The following is a 17,824-nucleotide window of genomic DNA, read 5'->3' on the forward strand; positions in this document are numbered from 1 at the left end:
AACACACACACAATATATATATATATATATATATATATATATATATATATATATATATCACGTGTAATACGAGCCGACTTAGTATTTTGTGCTTGTTTAGATTCCCGTGTTAGTTTTGCAGCATCTAATAAATGGTAGTGACTCTTCAAAACGTACAAATGGCATGGTTATACGCTAATCTGGACCGCCTAAATCACTGACCATCAGATGGAGCCTAACTGAAGAACTACACTGGAAAAAATAACATCAACCATCTGATTTTTTCCATTGAAATTTGGACCACCATTATTCCACTTCTAAACATACATTTGATAGCCATTAATTGGATGGTTACTATTGCTTGATCAATATGATTTTTCAGAGATGTGATCCATCAATAATGGGACCCACAATTTGGATGGTTTGTACCTATATTAGTGCCACATGTAAGTGTTGTCTAATGTTTTAAATGTGCCTGTAACAAGATATATTGATGCCATCGGCAGATTGCTGCGTGGATAACGTCGACCTATTCAATCCCATCGAAAAAAATTCAAAAACAAATCACATTTCATTACTTAGGCAGTTTTGCAAGTTGCTACTCAATAGCATGAAGGATCTTCAATGTGATCGACTGGTTTACAATGTCTGTCAATGCCATCGAAGTTCTCATCGCATTGCTCACGTAGAGTTATGTGTGGGATTTGTTTCCGTTTCCAGTTGGATAGTATATATAATGAGTGTAATGGAGAGATTAGGGGGTGGATTAAAGAGGATTAGAGCTTTATAAGGTGTTCTAAAATGTTCAAGGGCATAATTAGGGTTTCAAAGGAGATTCAATGGTTGTTCGAATAGGTAAGATCTACTATCTCTTGTAAATTTACTTTTATGGTATATTACTTGTCACCTTGTGCCGTGGGTTTTTGCTGCAAGAGTTTTTCCAAGTAAAATAATTTCGGATTGTCTTGTTGGATTTGTGTGTATAATTATGCTTGCTTTGCTTGATTCTATTATGTGTATTTTGCATTGGAGTTTCGCCCCGTAATTGTGTTATCTACGTATAAATACGACTTTCACCTACAGGCAACAGCACTACAGCTTGGGCAGTACCATCTTTGCCGTCAGCATGCTACTTTTTTCTGAGGACATCAGTACCGTAAAAAAGATGGGCCCCACCTTGAAGATCACCATTTTTTAAAATCAGGACAATCCCACTGACTAGCTGTGTAACACCTGTAAGTGTGACGAATTTTTGTTCATTCATTATGATGGTGTGGCCCTTTTCCCTTTCTATAAAAAGGTGGTCTGATAAGGCCAGCGACTCCAGTCGAGCTAACCTGGTTAACGAGTCAGACCCAACGAGTCTTCACGAGTCAGGTTCAAGTTACTCTCAAGTCAGCTCCACTCGGCTGAGTTCCGAGTTGAATCAGCCAGTTTTAGAACTATTATCCTAAGAGGATTGCTAATTTGCTTGGCCAGCCAGATTGGTCAAGGGTTTGGGCTGAGCAATGAGGACCATAGATCAGACATGGTCCTAATATTATTAATTATTCAAGACTTTATAATGGGCCATCAGGTAGGCCCAGCTCCAACTTTACATCACTTGCTGATAATTTGGATTGTGGGCCCATCTGGACCCTAGCCCTAGCCCTAGCCCTAGCCCTAGCCCTAGGTCCTACATATTCTACTGAATTCAAGACCTCAATGATTCAACCATTTCTTTATTTTCCGAGCGCCTGGAAGGGACAAAAGAAATATCTTGTTGTTTCTTCGACAACTTCTGATATCTAATAGACCTCTCAAGAGGATTCGAACCCAGATGAAATACTGACCATCGGTCAGAGAAAAAAGAACGAGTTGATCTTGTAGGATTCCCAATAAATTCTTCAATTTCTTCCAGAAGAAGATTATTCATCTGCTTCTCACGTTCCATGAATAGCCAGGACATTGATAAATGCGCATTTGGAAGTTACCATATTTGCAATAAGAAGAATGGTCCACTGTTCCAAATGACCATCAGTTCTCTCCAGCTACTTTGATGGGCTTTCTCCATGGAGTTTCAACACTTTCGAAACATAACACTTTCTTATTCAATCCTATATGTGTAGGACCATCAATGAGCCTAGCCGACCCTACCAAATGCAATATGGTCTGCCCGATGGCCCACTTAACAGTTCAAAATCAGGGCCAAAGATAATTCTAGGCTTATCATGTTGACAGACCTTAAAGTGGATGGACTGACGACTGAGCAACTTGGACCAACTCCCGATCTCAAGTCGAGTCGCGGCACACCCAATATGGGAGTGAATGGACCTCAGTCACCTAACTCAGAGGTGACTGATCTGGCTGTTAAACTGGATTGGGTCCCACCAAGTCCAAGTCGGACTTATCCTGGTCGTCGATCCATGTTTAACTACAGATTAGTAAGTCTCAAAAAAGGAAGAGTTTCCCTACTCTTTCAAAATGAAAGATGTTGAACCACTAGTGTAGCTCACCGTTTTAAAATCCAGAGCCATTGGGTCCAACTGGAGCAACCATCTTAGGCCAGCAGAGAATTATAGGGTCCTTTACCCTCAGCAAAGAACTCCCTACATGCATGACCCATGGTTTTTCGATCTGGGCTGTTGATTTGATGCCCCATAATCTCATACATTGGAAGATCTTAACACTCAAATGTGGACTGTCGCTGCATTCTGTTCCATGAACAATATCTGTAGGCCATTGATTGAACAGTATCTTCAACATGGGAAATATTACGAGCAACCCATATGCATCATGGGCCCACATATCAGATCAACAGTCTGGATGGGCCCCACATGTACAGAGAGTCCTTTGCCTCAGAGACCTGTACTTGTGTTGAAATGAAACACTATCATAATCTCCATCATTTCTAAATCCTGATTTTTTAAATAATAATAATAATAATAATAATAATAATAAATTTAAATTATAAAAATAAAATTTTTTTTAAAAAAAAAAAAAAACCAAAATGAAATTCAATCTACCAAAAATTTTCTGATTGGGTTCCTTCTACAATCTCCGTAGGAGCTAATTGACTTCAGTTTACAAGAACTAGCTAAAAAAACAAAATCAGTATGCAATGAAAACATGATCCATATAAAAATCATTAAAACCAAAAATCAGTTCTGCATTAGTACCTGATAGCTTTTGCAACTTCAAAAAAGTGGGCCACGTTCTCCTCAGGGGTGCCCACCACAATTCCATGGCCAAGATTTAGAATGTGTTTCCTGCTACCTGCTTTTCTTACCACATCATGGATCCGTGTGGTGATGAATTCTTTTGACCCGAAAAGCGCACCAGGGTCCACATTGCCTTGAACCGCCATGCCAGATCCCAACCGTCTCCTACCTTCCGCCATATCAACCGTCCAATCCAAGCTAACAACATCGACACCTGTCAAAGGCAGTCTCTCAAGCAAGCCCCCAGACCCACTTGCATAAAGGATCAGAGGTAGGTCTGGATGTGTCCGTTTAACAGTATCGACGATCTGCTTCAGGTAAGGGAGGCTGAATTCCTCAAAATCAACGGGGCTAAGCTCGGTTGCCCAAGAGTCGAAAATCTGGACTGCTTGAGCACCATTATCGGCTTGGTACTGAATGTACTTTGCCATGGAGGTCGTGAATTTCTGTAGTAATGCGTGCAAAATCTACAAGGGAAAAAGAAAACGAAAAAAAGGATCAGATATCATTACTCCTACTTGTATACCTAGAATGAGATGACAAAATCTGAGCTGCTTGTAATTAACAGTGGAAGGAACATGAGAAATGTGAAGGATATTTCCACATGAAGCCTTGTTCATAGACATACATTCAAACATGTTGATCCAGGCCACTCATTAGGCAGGCCCCAGCATAGTTACCTGAAATGGTACTTGAAATCACATACAGCAAAAAAAAAATGGTACTTGAAATGTTCGTGTTTAATTCGGCCTTGATTGTTAAAATTACAGTTAAAATAAAATGGAAATGCCAAAATTTTCGAGAATGAAAAGTTAAGGTTTAATAGGGTCTAGGATTTTATTTTTATTTTTAAGTGAACAAAAAGGTATATGTGTGTGTGTGTGTGCGCGCGCGCGTGCATATGTGTCCATTATATATAAGGTTAGAATAGAAAACTTTAATTAAAATAATTAGAATTTCTATATGTATGAACTTCCTTCCTTTTCAAGTAATCCAGATATAAATATGTCCATATCTACTAAAAGTTTTCACCTTCTACTCAATTTTATTAATGAGTGGCAACCACCAATCTCTACTTTTTAAATTGCCTCCCAATGTCTTCTTTATATAAATAAGGTTAGAATAGAAAACTTTAATTAAAATAATTAGAATTTCTATATGTATGAACTTCCTTCCTTTTCAAGTAATCCGGATATAAATATGTCCACATCTACTAAAAGTTTTCACCTTCTACTCAATTTTATTAATGAGTGGCAACCACCAATCTCTACTTTTTAAATTACCTCCCAATGTCTTCTTTTTTTCTTTTTCTTTTTTTTCTTTTTTGAATAAAACATGTTTTATTGAAAAAGAAAATGTGTTTAATTCAGTTTTTGCCCAAAAACAATTTGGTTTTTCCTGTCTTCTGAGATGCATGGAGTTTTGCTAACTATGGGCCCTGCTGCAAACATGTTCTTGGCCAGAAATCATGCAGTCTGGTCCTCAATGATAATGAGTACTGGTGGAAATGTAACTAATTTGAAGAAGATTTTACAAACAAAAGCTGCATTCAAAGGCACTAAGGAGCCTCTAATCAACTTGAACAGGGACCCCTTTTTAACAACAAATCTGAGGTGTCACACACACATCAATACAGCTTTTAGGTGGAAGCCAAAACCTAGAAGGATCTTTGCCATAGGCAACTATATAAATCAGAGGTTGCTGCGCCCATAGCATGATTGGTTGATGAATATTCTCCATCATTTACCGACTGATGGTACATTTAATCAAGAGGGACCTTCGTCCCAGTTAAAAGGGGTTAGTGATGTTTATAGAATTATATGATACGTGACCGGCACATAGCATAAGCAGCTTTCCAATCCTGACAAACAGGGCCATGGTTCGGTAATCCTGATGGGCGGATTGGGTAACTACCCCCACCAGGACCTAGCTAGAGACGGACGGTCATGTCAGGGGCTCTGTGGGACCCACTGTGATCTATATGTTTTATCAATGCCATCCATCTATTTTGAAAGATCATTTTAGGGCATGAGCCCGAAAAGGAGGCAAATCGAATGCTCAAGTGGACCACACCACATGAAGCAGTGGCGATTGAACTTTACTGTTGAAAACTTCTAGGGTCCACCATGATGTTTATTTTCCACCCATTCTGCTCATAAGGTCACAGAATGGTATGAAGGGAAAACATAAGTATCAGCTTGATCCAAAACTTCTGTGCCCCCCAAGATGTTGGCAACGTCAAGCTTTCAATCCCCACTGCCTCATATGGTGTGGTACACTTGGGCCTTCAATCTGCCTCCTTTTTGGGCTCATGCCCTAAAATGATCTTTCAAAATAGATGGACGGCGTGGATAACACATATTGATCACAGTGGGCCCCACAGAGCCCCTGACATGACCACCTGTCTCTAGCTAGGTCCTGGTGGAGGAAGTACCCAATCCTGACCATTTGTCCATTGCATCCCATTGTACATGGACAATGCCCCAATCTCCTACTAGGTTGGAAGATCGAAGTCAACTATATTGGGACCATTGTTCGGAGAATCCCCGATATTATCCATATCTCCAACTCGGCGACACCAATAATACTGGTAGTATCAGAAATTCCAAGTATCGACGATTTATCACTAAGTATCACCAATATTTTTGACTGTGTAAATTTCAGGTTTCACTTGTATTGCCAATATTTTTTACTGTGTAAATTCCAGGTGTCACTTACATCACCAGTGCATAGGTGATATTTTGGTAATATCACCAATGTATCACCAAAAATCTGTTTATTATAAAAAATTCCACTTCACATTTTTTTATGGGCACGTGGTTGTATGCAGCGTTCAAATTGTCAACGATAATATCGCGATATTCTAAAATATCGATGGATGCTTAGGTGGAAGGTTGGATGCTTGGATAGACAGATGGGATTGATGGGATGGTTGGTCTAATTTCTTACGACAGCAGATGCTTTTAGGCCTTGTGTATACATTCTTTTTGCAATTTTTTAGTTCCTAAATATGCATTTTAGCATCTCCTGAAGTTTCACTAAAAAATTCCACCGTTTTCCCCATGTTTCCCTAATGTTTCTCCGCATTTCCAATTATCGGTAATATCGATATTGTTTTTGTATCCCTAGCTAGAGAAACTTGTAGCAACATCGATACTATGAACACTGATTGGGACCTTTTCAGTTGAATGTGGATCATTATTGTATTTATCTTCTTAACAGTCCATTTGTACACCACACAAATTGAAAGGTTGCAACTGTTCTACACATAATATTTGGCACATGGTTCATCGACAATGAGGTGCAACTGACTAAAAGTCTAGATATAGAAAGATTGCCCCCACTTGCCAAAACTGAAAACTGGCGCATTCTATGCAAATACATGGGTTGCAGACCATCCAGTTCCTCCTAGGTAAAAACCTTAATCTTTTCTCTGGTTTTGTGGCATTATTTATGTACCATTATAATCTTATATAGTTGCAACAGAGGAAAATGACATACACGAGCTTGCAACAGAGGAAAATGACATCATGCTCGTATGCTTTGGGAAAATGTACATTGTCTTCCTAGTTTTATTATTACTAAACTGTACTATTGCAATGCTAAAAGCAGAAAAAATGGTGCATTTTCATTAATCAGGATTTTTTTGGTCATTAGCTAATGATAACAATGTATCTTCGATATTATCATAAGATTTTCCAGGCATGTCAGCATGGAAGGACTTTTGGAGTTGCCACGTCTGGTACGGAGGAATGCTAAGTGGATTTGCTCACAGGAGATGGTCTAGGGACTTCATGGCACATGTGCCAAAATGCGTGCAAGATATGGGCCATTAATCAGGGTAGAGCGCACTATGAGCATGCCCTGGATCAATCAGGCCTGTCCACTCTTGAGGCAGGCCACATAAGTAGAAGAAATATGTATATATGCATGTCATTATTGCCAATGATCTATCCATCACACACAAACATGCAAGATATGGGCGGGCACACACGCACGCACGCATGGCCAGTCTGATTTTCAGCCCAGGAGATGCACAGACTGCCAACCATCCATTTTTCTCACACAAGTGCAGCCAGACTGATGCATGGCCACTCTGATTTTCAGCTCAGGAGATGCACAGTACCCCACCTGACGAATGGCCCTGATCTCATGCTTTTTTTTCCCCCAAAAGCACCTCTGATCTCACACATGTGCTCCATGTTGGTAAGTTTGCTGTAAAGCTGCCCATCAAACTCACACAAGCAAGTAGACAATGGATTCGTACTGTTACCCAGTGTCCACATCCAACAATACCAAAGTATACATTGAGTTAAGATACCCACCACTAGCCATTGAGTGAGATAGCCAAGAAAACATACTGAATGGTGGTGCCCATTTCCATACCTTTGGTTGAGAGAAAGCTAGAGTCTTTATTTTTGTGAAGTGCTTCGATGAACCGCCTTCAACCACATAAGATGCAAGCGTGAACGGAGCACCAACAAAGCCCAGAACGGCTGATTGATTGTTTACCTGACCAAGTAAGGAAGCGATTGAAACTATGCAAGAAACAATGTTTAGATGTATGCTTTAGAGAACTTTAGTAATAGTTTGAAGCTTCCAATTGCACAACAAAGCTAAAGCAAATATTGTTAACTTGAATCCTTTTATGAACCAACTAATTGATGCCCCATGTCTCAAGTGGTGGAATGGTTTTAAGACTTAGATGAGTCCCATGCAACTCGTCTCAGTTAGCTCAGACTGGCACTGACCCAATCCAGTTCAACACCAAGAGTCAGCCGAACACATCACCCCTTACGCAGCTGAGTCAGGCTGTTTCACCCCCAACTTGGCCAAGTTTCAACTTAATTCAAGACTGGACGAGTTGGTCCAAGTCGCCTAGTCTTTTAAACAGCATTGGTGATGACTCATCCACCCTCCACATGGCGTACATATGCATCAATCCAAATAATTGTGGATGGAGCATAGCCTGAAACACACTAATTGAGAGTGCTGACGGCCACTAAGTGGATGGTTAGGATTATCCGGTCAGTGCATTGGGTTCCAACCATCTAAAATGGTGCCCATGATTTGGACAGTCTAGATAGACTTCTAAGTATGCCTCATGTACAGTAGATGAGTTTATTTAAGGAGAACTTAAATTATCCGTAGCACTTCTTTTGAGTATCATTATTGACTTCAGAATCTTAAACATTCCCATAATATTGAAGGCCTGTAAGCATGGTTTGCCATAATGGCTGTAAAGGCCATTACGTAAAGGTAACAGTGACAACCGTTACATGTTTTGGGGCCGTAAGTCCGTAACAGCCATTATGGAAAAAATGACCCGTAACGGCCGTCACACCTCCCACGCAAAGGCCATAGCTGCCCCGTAACGGTCCATTGTGAGACTGACACAAGTTTTCTGGTTTTTTTTTTTTTTTTAATAAAAAAAGAGAGATTGCAATGGCCATTACAACCCGTATCATAAAGGTAATGGTGGTGGCCGTTACAGCCACTGTTACTGTTATGGAATACCTTGCCTGTAATATATATAATAAATGACTAAGCAAAAAATCACTTGGAAACTTCAAAGAAATGAGAATGATATATCAAACCTCTTTCCGCAAGATTGTCAACGCTTCCCCAACATAAGGAACTGATTCCTCAGGAACAAATTCTCTCACTTGATCAACATCAGCGGTTGTCCTTAGAGGATTGTATATGACTGGTCCCTTCCCTTTTACAATGTCAAAAGGTATATTCATCCCTGGTAGAGGAGTAAGAATGTCTGAAAATAGAATAACCTGTCACAAGATATGGAAATCAAAGGATGATAAGATCATAGCAGGAAATCAGACAATCTCAAAGGAAAAAGAAAGGGGGAATGAAATGATTCCTAGAAAGGCATTCTCACCCCATCAGGCTTGAAAACCTTCCAAGGTTGTAAAGATATTTCAACTACGAGATCGACATTTTCTGATCTTTCACGGAAAGAAGGATACTTCTCACAGATCAATTGATAACTCTGTCAAAGGAAAAAAAGAAAACAAATACATGAATGCTAAAAACAACAAATTTCAAGATAACAGATTTCAATAAGTTGCAGTGACTCAGACAATAGAAAAGCCAGCACAATGGACCAAACAAGGCCTAGCTGTGAACAATGTTTCAAATATTGACGATATCAGCCGATATATCCCACGATATATCTTGTATCCCACCTGTGTGATACGAAACACATAGGTAGTGCCGATAAATCCCACCTATTCGATCCAGTGAGCATTTTCAATTTTTAATCTATGTTTTTGTAGTAAATCACTTTAAACCAGTGTCAAATGATTACAAATTTATGATTATTTATGTTTTCCATGAAAAATCATGGATTTGGAATTTCAATTTTGAGATTTGGGGGAGATGGATCAAGTTGTGGAAATTTGAGAAAATTCAAAACTTTTCAATTTCTCACAAATCAGTTGCAATCTTTGTATTCAAACAAAAAATTAAACATGTATGTAACCTGATATAGTGATTCTTCTTTTGCTTTTGAATGTATTACTTGTGTTTCCATACATGTCTTCTTACATTTATAAATTATATGAATAGACTTTGAATATACTTGCATCGGTTTAGTTGAAAAGCACATATATTAGGACCCCATACAAAGAAAACTCCTATTATGTGTACTTTTTTTTTTTTGTAATGTTTTGATTTCTAAGTGTGTATTGATGTCTTTTTCAACAATCCCTCAAGTTTCATTGAAAAATTCAATCAATTTCCAACAATAGCGATACATTACGCGATACAGCCGATATATCCCATGCGATAACCGATATTTATCTGTATCCCAATGATGCAATACATTACGCGATAACGATATTTAAAACATTGGCTGTGATAGACCAAACAAGGCCTAGCTGTGATGGACCAAACAAGGCCTAGCTGTGAAAGACCAAACAAGGCCTGTCACAGATAGGGGCAGCAATGGGTCTGGCCAGCCTATTGGTCAACTTCCTCTGCCCACTTGAAGCCGGGTTTGGGATATGCTAAATGGGTAGTAGGCTGAGCTTGGGCCAGTAAGTGAATGGCTTGGGCTCAGGTTGAACGCTACCTCACCCAATCCACTGATATAGGTTATCAATTAGCCACACTAGATGAGCAGACCTGACCCCACTTGAAATCCAAAACAGAATGTCAGTATAGAGTTTTTTTCCTCAACTTGAAGGTTGTAATACTTCCTTGCCGCTTCTAGCACAACAAGTGCTGCAAATGCTTAGTCCAATTAGGACTCAGGTCAAGCCTGATGTGATTACAATTCAATGGGTCAGGTCAGGCTCGGGCTCATTGAATACTAAGTGTGTCAGTTGGGCATTTTGGGTAAGGGCTGCAGGTTGGGTTTGGGAAAAAAATTTCTTAGCCCGTTTAGCAAACTTGTTGGGCTCAGGTTGACATCAGCCCCACCTGAACCTGACCCATTGCCACCCTTAATTGCAACAAACAAGTGTAACTAACCCTAATGAAAACTAGAATATGCTATAGACATTGTATGTATCAAACTAAGTTAATGTTAAAACAATGCAAGTTCTTCAGGAGCTAGCTAAAATGTATGAGATCCTAAAGTCAAATACTTATTCCACAATGGCTCTATTTTTTTATTTTAATTTTTTTGTTGAAAGGGATCTTTTTGGCCTATATAAAAGCATAAATCTCTTATCTGTTCTAGATATTTTACATACCCAAAACACCCACATGCATTTTACTAGTGCCTATTTGTCCGTGTATTCAATAACTACAATTCATTGAATATATATATATATATATATATATATATATTACAATTTACAATAAAACATGGGGTTGCTCCCATGTCCATTACAATAGCAGTAAAATCCACAATCACAGACTCCACTCAATCCCTGTCACCTTCATCGTTTCAAAAGCGTTGCGGTCAGATTATCCCCAAATATAATATGTAAACACTTAAGGTTTAAGTTGACTAGCTACTTATGTTACAGCTTAAAAACAAAGGTTTTCCATACCAGATTTATCCACTGAAATTTGATATCTATTTTCCTATATTTATAAATTTATACAAAAAGAGTTAGAGAAATTTTTTCCTAGACATCACTTACCAATAGCAAATGCTGCCATAGAACGATGAGATTGAATTAGAGCAGAAATAGCATATATCATGCATATATCAGTACATAACTATTTCAATATAAACAAAATCTAAATACTAGATACTTGCTCGAATAGTTCAAAGCACGGAACCCAAATGCACGGACAAAAAGGGAAATTATGGTTGCAAAGGGCAAGGATAATCGAATCAGTATAAAAATGAGTTCCTTCTTCAAATTAATCTTAGTTAGATAATTAGGAAATAATGCCAAAGAACAAGCCCTAAGCATGACAAACTCTAGCCAAAACTGTAGCAACTGTCAAACCTGCCTTCATGTACCTCCCCGCTTGCCTCATCAGCCAAACTGGGGGTCTTTCAACATTTTCCCCTCGAGCAGATTGAAGTAGGAGCGGTTCAGCAATACCAGCAACTTTCGGTACTGCAACAGTTTCTGGAAAAAGGAAGAAGCAAGAATTAGAAAGTTAACTTTTAATATAGCGGAGTATAAACAACATAAGCAAGCTAATGGCATGTTCAATGTATGGATTGTAAAGACCAAAATTTTAGGTATTGCAAGTTAGTGATACGAAACCATCCGAACACAAAAATTCCCATGTATTCATAATAATATCATCAATGCATGCCAATATATCAAGATATTTGCGATATTTTGCCAATATATCATCAGTACTTGGGCAATATTTATGAAATTCCAGTTAAAATCAGCATAAACCAGCGAAAATCAGGAAATTATAAAATTTTAAAAAAAAAAAAAAAAAAAAAAAACTCTCTGTGCCCCTTCGAAACGTGAATTTGGTGGAGAAATCAAGTTTGAAGAGGGATTTTGGATGCATTAGTTTTGTCTAGTAACACATTGTTTTGTCCCTTAACAATACAAAACTAATATCCATAGTTGTTTTTTTGGTAATGTTTTGAGTTCTACGTGTGTAATCATGTGTCTTTTAACATCTTCTGAAGTTTCAACTAAAAAATTCCACTGTTTCTTAATATGTTATTGAAAAGTTCCCCAGTCCCTCAAATTGTGACACATCACATGATACATAAAATATTTCCCAATGTTTCCCATGATATTCTTGTATCTCAAGAGTGTGATACATAGCGTGATAACAATACTCCAACACTGGTCAACAGAATTAGCTTTAATCGGAGGCAGCACTTCGGTTTGATGTCATATGGTAGACAGGCAATCCAATGAGCACTCCATGTACCTTTTCTTGGATAGCAACTGTCCGCAACATGTTTTCAAATAACACAAGTTTGTATATTTCAGCGCCTCCTGTACACGGCACTGCATGTGCCAAGATGTCACATGTACACAAGATCCAAACTGTTCAATGGGTGGGCCCTACCAAGTACCACGTTGATTCCATGGCCTGTGAATCAGACAGGCTTTCCCACCAGGTGGAGCATAATGTATGAAAGACAGCTAGAAAAATGCGTCCAGGTTTCTTAACCTCCGATTTGTTTCACCCACAGCAGTCCACCAGTTGTGTGGTCAACTTGATTCTTGGGCCAGGAATCTACCTGGTGAGCTGCAACTGATTGGCAGACCAAGTATTCCACACACTAGCCAGCTTAGTACAGGTGGTGGCATGTAGAAGGCCTCAGCTATACATGACTGCAGAATTAGCTATCTTCCCACAACATAGCAACTGATACCCAGCAAATGCATTCATATACAGACTCCCAAGGAAGGGAAACTTGATTGAGACTGCCAATCCTTCAAGCAGAAGACTCCTAGGCATTATTGGGCGCTTCTAGCCTCATCTCTATACATAGTTTTGGCATGTAAGAGTGAGAACCATGGAAACACTCTCCTCGACTCCCCCACAAAGCACTCCTGAGCTTCATATTTACAAAGCCCATTGTGGAGTGTGCCCTATAGTTGCACGAAGCGTGAAGTGAAGCAGCAACAAATTTGGGGGCGGGAGCAAGGAAGCATCTCTTTCAAAATGTGAATAAGTATAAATAGCTAGGAAGCAAGAGTGAGAGTGACAGTCCGAAGTAGGAATTTGAAGCAAGAGTAGCACCTAGTTAGAAGGATCCTGCAACTGAGGTTTTCCCTTTAGAGTTCATGGCTAAGTTACATGAGTATGGACATAGATATCAAGGCAAGTATTGAAAATGATAGATCCTCTTAAGCAGTGTTCAAAATATCAGTATCGCGTTACGTATCGCATCCTTGGGATACAAATACGTATCGGTTATCGCGCAGGATATATCATTTGTATCAGGTAATTTATCGCCCTTTTTGAGAAACATAAGGAAACATTGGGAAAATAGTTGAATTTTTCAATGAAAATTTTAGGGATTGTTAAAAAAGACTTTAATATACACTTTTAAATCATAACATCTCAAAAAAGAAGTGCACATAATAGGTTTCCTTTGTATAGGGTCCTAAGTTATGTGTTGTTTGACTAAACTAATAGGTTTCCCAAATTGAAAGCATAACACTGAGTGTATGTGATGATAATTTCATCAAAAACTCCTAAATACTTCGAAATTAGTCTCAATTGACAGTTGTTTGAAGGGAAATTTTGAAAAAAATATTAATATTTTATTATTATTTAATTAAAAAAGGATTTTATTTTCTGAAAATTGACAAGAAGTTAACAAATCAGTAGATCAGCCCTCATACATGCTTGATTTCATGTTTGGAATGCAACATTACAAGCAATTTGGGATAAATTGGGAAATTTTCGATTTTTTTTTTTTCCAATTTTTCCCAAATCAAACCACCTACGCTCAAATTTCAAAATTAGAGCGTATGTGATGATCATTTCATCAAATACTCCTAAATACTTCGAAATTAGTCTCAATTGACAGCTGGTTGAAGGAAAATTTCGAGAAAAAACATGGAGAACATGAAGAACCAATGGATATTGAAATTAAAGCTCAAACTCCATGATTTTTCATACAAAACATGAAGAACCAATGGATTTTTAACCATTTGACATTAATTTAACATAATTTCAACAAAAAAATAAATCGAAAATTAAAAATGCTCACCGGATCGAACATATGGGATATATTGGCATTACCTATGCGTTTCGTATCGCACAGGTGGGATATCTCGGCCAATATCGTCGAATTGCTCTTAAATACTAAATTCTCAATATAGGACAAGGATAGGTTACAATTAACAAGGATAATTATGTTAAAATATTTTTCAGCAATAGAACAAGTTCAGCATTTAGCCTAGATATTACAATTTATTATCAATTCTTTTTTTTTTCTCTTTTTGAATGGCAACTAAAACTTTTAGTAATGAAACAAGAAGAACTGACACAACATCACAGAGGGGTGATAACATCACAGAGGGGTGATAGCAAGTGACCCTCTCCGTCAAATCTTGTGTTTTGATCCCCAAAATAGGCCTAGATCTAGTACAAAATGAGTTTCAAGCTTCCTACATGGTTGAAATGAAGAAAAGAGTTTGTTTTTTTTTTAATTTAAAAGCAAAATGTTGGGAAAAAATTGAAATGAAGACTTTATGGCCCTATCAGCATGTATCAGCATGAAAATGATTTTGAAAACTCCAAAAAGATGAGATAAATTACATTTAACATATATATGACAATTATCTTCCTTGATGAATATACGAATAGTTATAAAATAGTGATGTAATGGCATTGGACATGTGTATTGGACGTATTCCAATATGATGGTCGTAGTATCTGAATGTGTTGATGATGAATTTTGATACAAAAAGATGCATATCAATAAAACCTCTATATCGAAGTACAGACATGTTCCGACATTCTGGAGACTGCAAGTCCAAATAAGTATTATGCCTAGAGTCCAAAGCAAGTGTAGATTTAGAGTTCAAATCATGGGTAAAGTAGATCCCTTATCCTTATCTAAGCATCTAAGTTGGGTACTCTAGTTTTCTCGAAGGATCAGAGTATCGTAGTTTCATGGTCTAATTAGCATTTCAATAAATCATGTCAAAACAGCCTAAACTTTTCAATCATATTTCTCGAACCACACATAATGCTAGGTTACCATGATACAGTTATGCTATTTAATTGTCTATTTTGGAAGTGGAGCTGTGCCAAGCACACACGCTTGTGCCATAAAGCGCATGTACATGCCACACATGCACTAGCATTCTTGGATCAATGGCCATGAGGCCCTCTTGATCCTAATCGTTCATGGTGAAGACTCAAGTATTCCCCACAACAGTTTTCTAATCAAGATGTTTAAAACCGTGTTCTAATACAATTAATTTTACAAATGATATTTATTTTGTAAATCCATTTGCAACTATTCAAATCAAAAGGTTAATGTGGACTGGCTTTTCCAAAGCATTACGGGGGCATTTCCCTCTGGGGTGTTGAAGATCCGAGATGGATGATCGGAGTCTATAAAAGGGGATTAGCAACCCCATTGCGAGATACTTGAGAAACCATGAGAAAAATCTTACAATCTGGAAGAGCATACAACCAAACCAGTTCCTAGTCTGATGACACCTCTCTTATTTTTTAGTGCCAATCGATAATCCTGATAGCTAGAGATTTCAAGCATGGCATGGTAGGCCTGAGGTAAAATCCAAACATCAAAATGGCACCACTATATTGATGCCATAGCCCAAGAATCACGTTGATCCATTCTTTAGTTGGGCCATGGTTAGCAAAAGAAATGTGCGACTCTAAAAAACTTGGTTGAAGTTTTTTAACCCAACCACTTGTTTCTAATATGGGTCCCACATGTTGACTGGACTACATTTATTTTGTTTTTGGAACGGATTCACACCTAAGTGTGGTGTGTACCTGAGCTTTATCGCGCATGCATTTGCCTCTAGCAAAGTTCTTGGAAGTGTTTTAGTACAACATACAAAGTCCATATGAGAACAAACAAAACACACAGGCTTTTCTCTCATGTGTGGTGCGCCCATCACAAAGCGAGGTCCATGAATAGCTTCAGACTGAGTTTCAGAGGGCAATTTTCCCAGGGCTGAAACACTCACGATCGAGCGAAGACCACCGAACTGAGTTGACTCCGATGAGTCAAATCGGTCCCCGCAAAATTTGATATCTTGGTCTGGGGTATGAAAATCTCCTTTTGTGAGGTGACCCAATTAAAATTACAGAACTACTAACAACCAGAGAAAGCTAATAGTAACTAGAAAACAGTTAAGCTGATAAAGACCCTAGCCAACCATGGGATGTGTAAAGCACCTCTGAAGGACCATGAGCCTGGACTGGGCCCATGTCAGGCCCAACAAAAATATCCACCCATCATGCCCAAGCCCTAATTCAACAAGCCCATTAAGCGCGGTTACCTGGACCCAGACCTAAATTTGAGGCCCATTTGATAAACGGACCAGATCATGCCGTTGAACAAATGCAAGAACTTCTCTACTGAAATTTAGCCAATACTCAGGTCCAGGCCCACTTTTAACCGTCAGAGGCGGGAAGTGGGCCAAAAGACCAGGCCAAACAATTACATGGGCCCAGGGGCCCAGATCAGGCCCATTTAGCATTGCATGAATTATCAAGTCCTTACTACCTACTAGTGCTAGAACACACGGATTGCCGACCGTCCGAATCGGATGCGACTCATCCAAGTCGACTCGAACTTTGCTGAGTCTGATTCGGTTCAGCACCACGAGTCAGTAGTAGGATAGGCCCGACTCGGGCGAGCCGTGAATCGACTCAGGACCGAACGAATTGATCCAGTCGCTGGGTATTATAATCATGCTAGAAAATCGGGTTATTAGAAAATGCATAATCCCAACAGAGATCTCTTTCCAGAAAAAAAAAAAAATCTCCAAATTGCAGAAAATTACAAAGATAAAATCATGAAGGAAAAATAGCAAATTAAAAGAATTGAAGTTCTTGAAACTTTTTAATGAGGAAAAGAGGAATTCTGGAAGAGTAGGAATACCTCCGACAGTGCATCGGATCTTGACCGACGATTTGGAGCGAGAAAGGGCGTTTGATTTTGGGAGGATTGAAGGGGACGAGAGAGGAAGGGAGCTGTAAACGCACGACATATTCGTTTTGCCTCGATGGACGGAGAAACAGATTCAAACGATATACGTGAAATTCCTACGCATTTCTCAACCCAAATCTCTCTCTCTCTCTCTCTCTGAAGAAAAAAAGAGCTGAGGATAGAATTTTTTACGTTGATATTACGTAAATACCCTTTGTTTCCGATATTACCCCTGGACAGTTAAATGACAACATGGCCCGCGGCTGATGCACGTTACTGCTCGATTGTTTGATACTCTGGCAGTGTATGATACTTCATTACAGTAGACCTTGATATATGTATTGTATATCTGTGCCGTCCATCCGTTTTTTCAGATCATTTTAGGGCATGACCCAAAAAATGAAGCTGATCCAAATGTCAGGTGGACCATTCTGTAGGAAACAGTGGTGATTGACCATTAAAACATTTTTGTGAACTACAAAAGTTTTGGATCAAGCTGGTATTTGTTTTTCTACCTTCATCCAGGTTTTTTTGACCTTACCAACGGGTTGGATGGAAAATAAACATTACGTAAACATTATGGTGG

At 38.7% G+C, this 17,824-nt stretch overlaps 1 protein-coding gene across 1 annotated transcript; it reads right to left on the minus strand.

Annotated features, from left to right (window-relative positions):
* Nucleotides 1–2,969: 2,969 nt before the first annotated feature.
* Nucleotides 2,970–17,396, minus strand: LOC131253568 (uroporphyrinogen decarboxylase). The gene is made up of 6 exons (XM_058254607.1): nucleotides 17,191–17,396; nucleotides 11,610–11,731; nucleotides 9,076–9,186; nucleotides 8,777–8,965; nucleotides 7,566–7,691; nucleotides 2,970–3,646 (listed from the first exon to the last, which is right to left on the minus strand). The coding sequence occupies exons 1-6, from the start codon at nucleotides 17,297–17,299 to the stop codon at nucleotides 3,131–3,133; spliced, it is 1,173 nt and encodes a 390-aa protein (XP_058110590.1). The 5' UTR covers nucleotides 17,300–17,396; the 3' UTR covers nucleotides 2,970–3,130.
* Nucleotides 17,397–17,824: the final 428 nt, after the last annotated feature.

The sequence above is a fragment of the Magnolia sinica genome, chromosome 8 (genome assembly GCF_029962835.1).
Source record: "Magnolia sinica isolate HGM2019 chromosome 8, MsV1, whole genome shotgun sequence".
Classification (NCBI taxonomy): domain Eukaryota; kingdom Viridiplantae; phylum Streptophyta; class Magnoliopsida; order Magnoliales; family Magnoliaceae; genus Magnolia; species Magnolia sinica.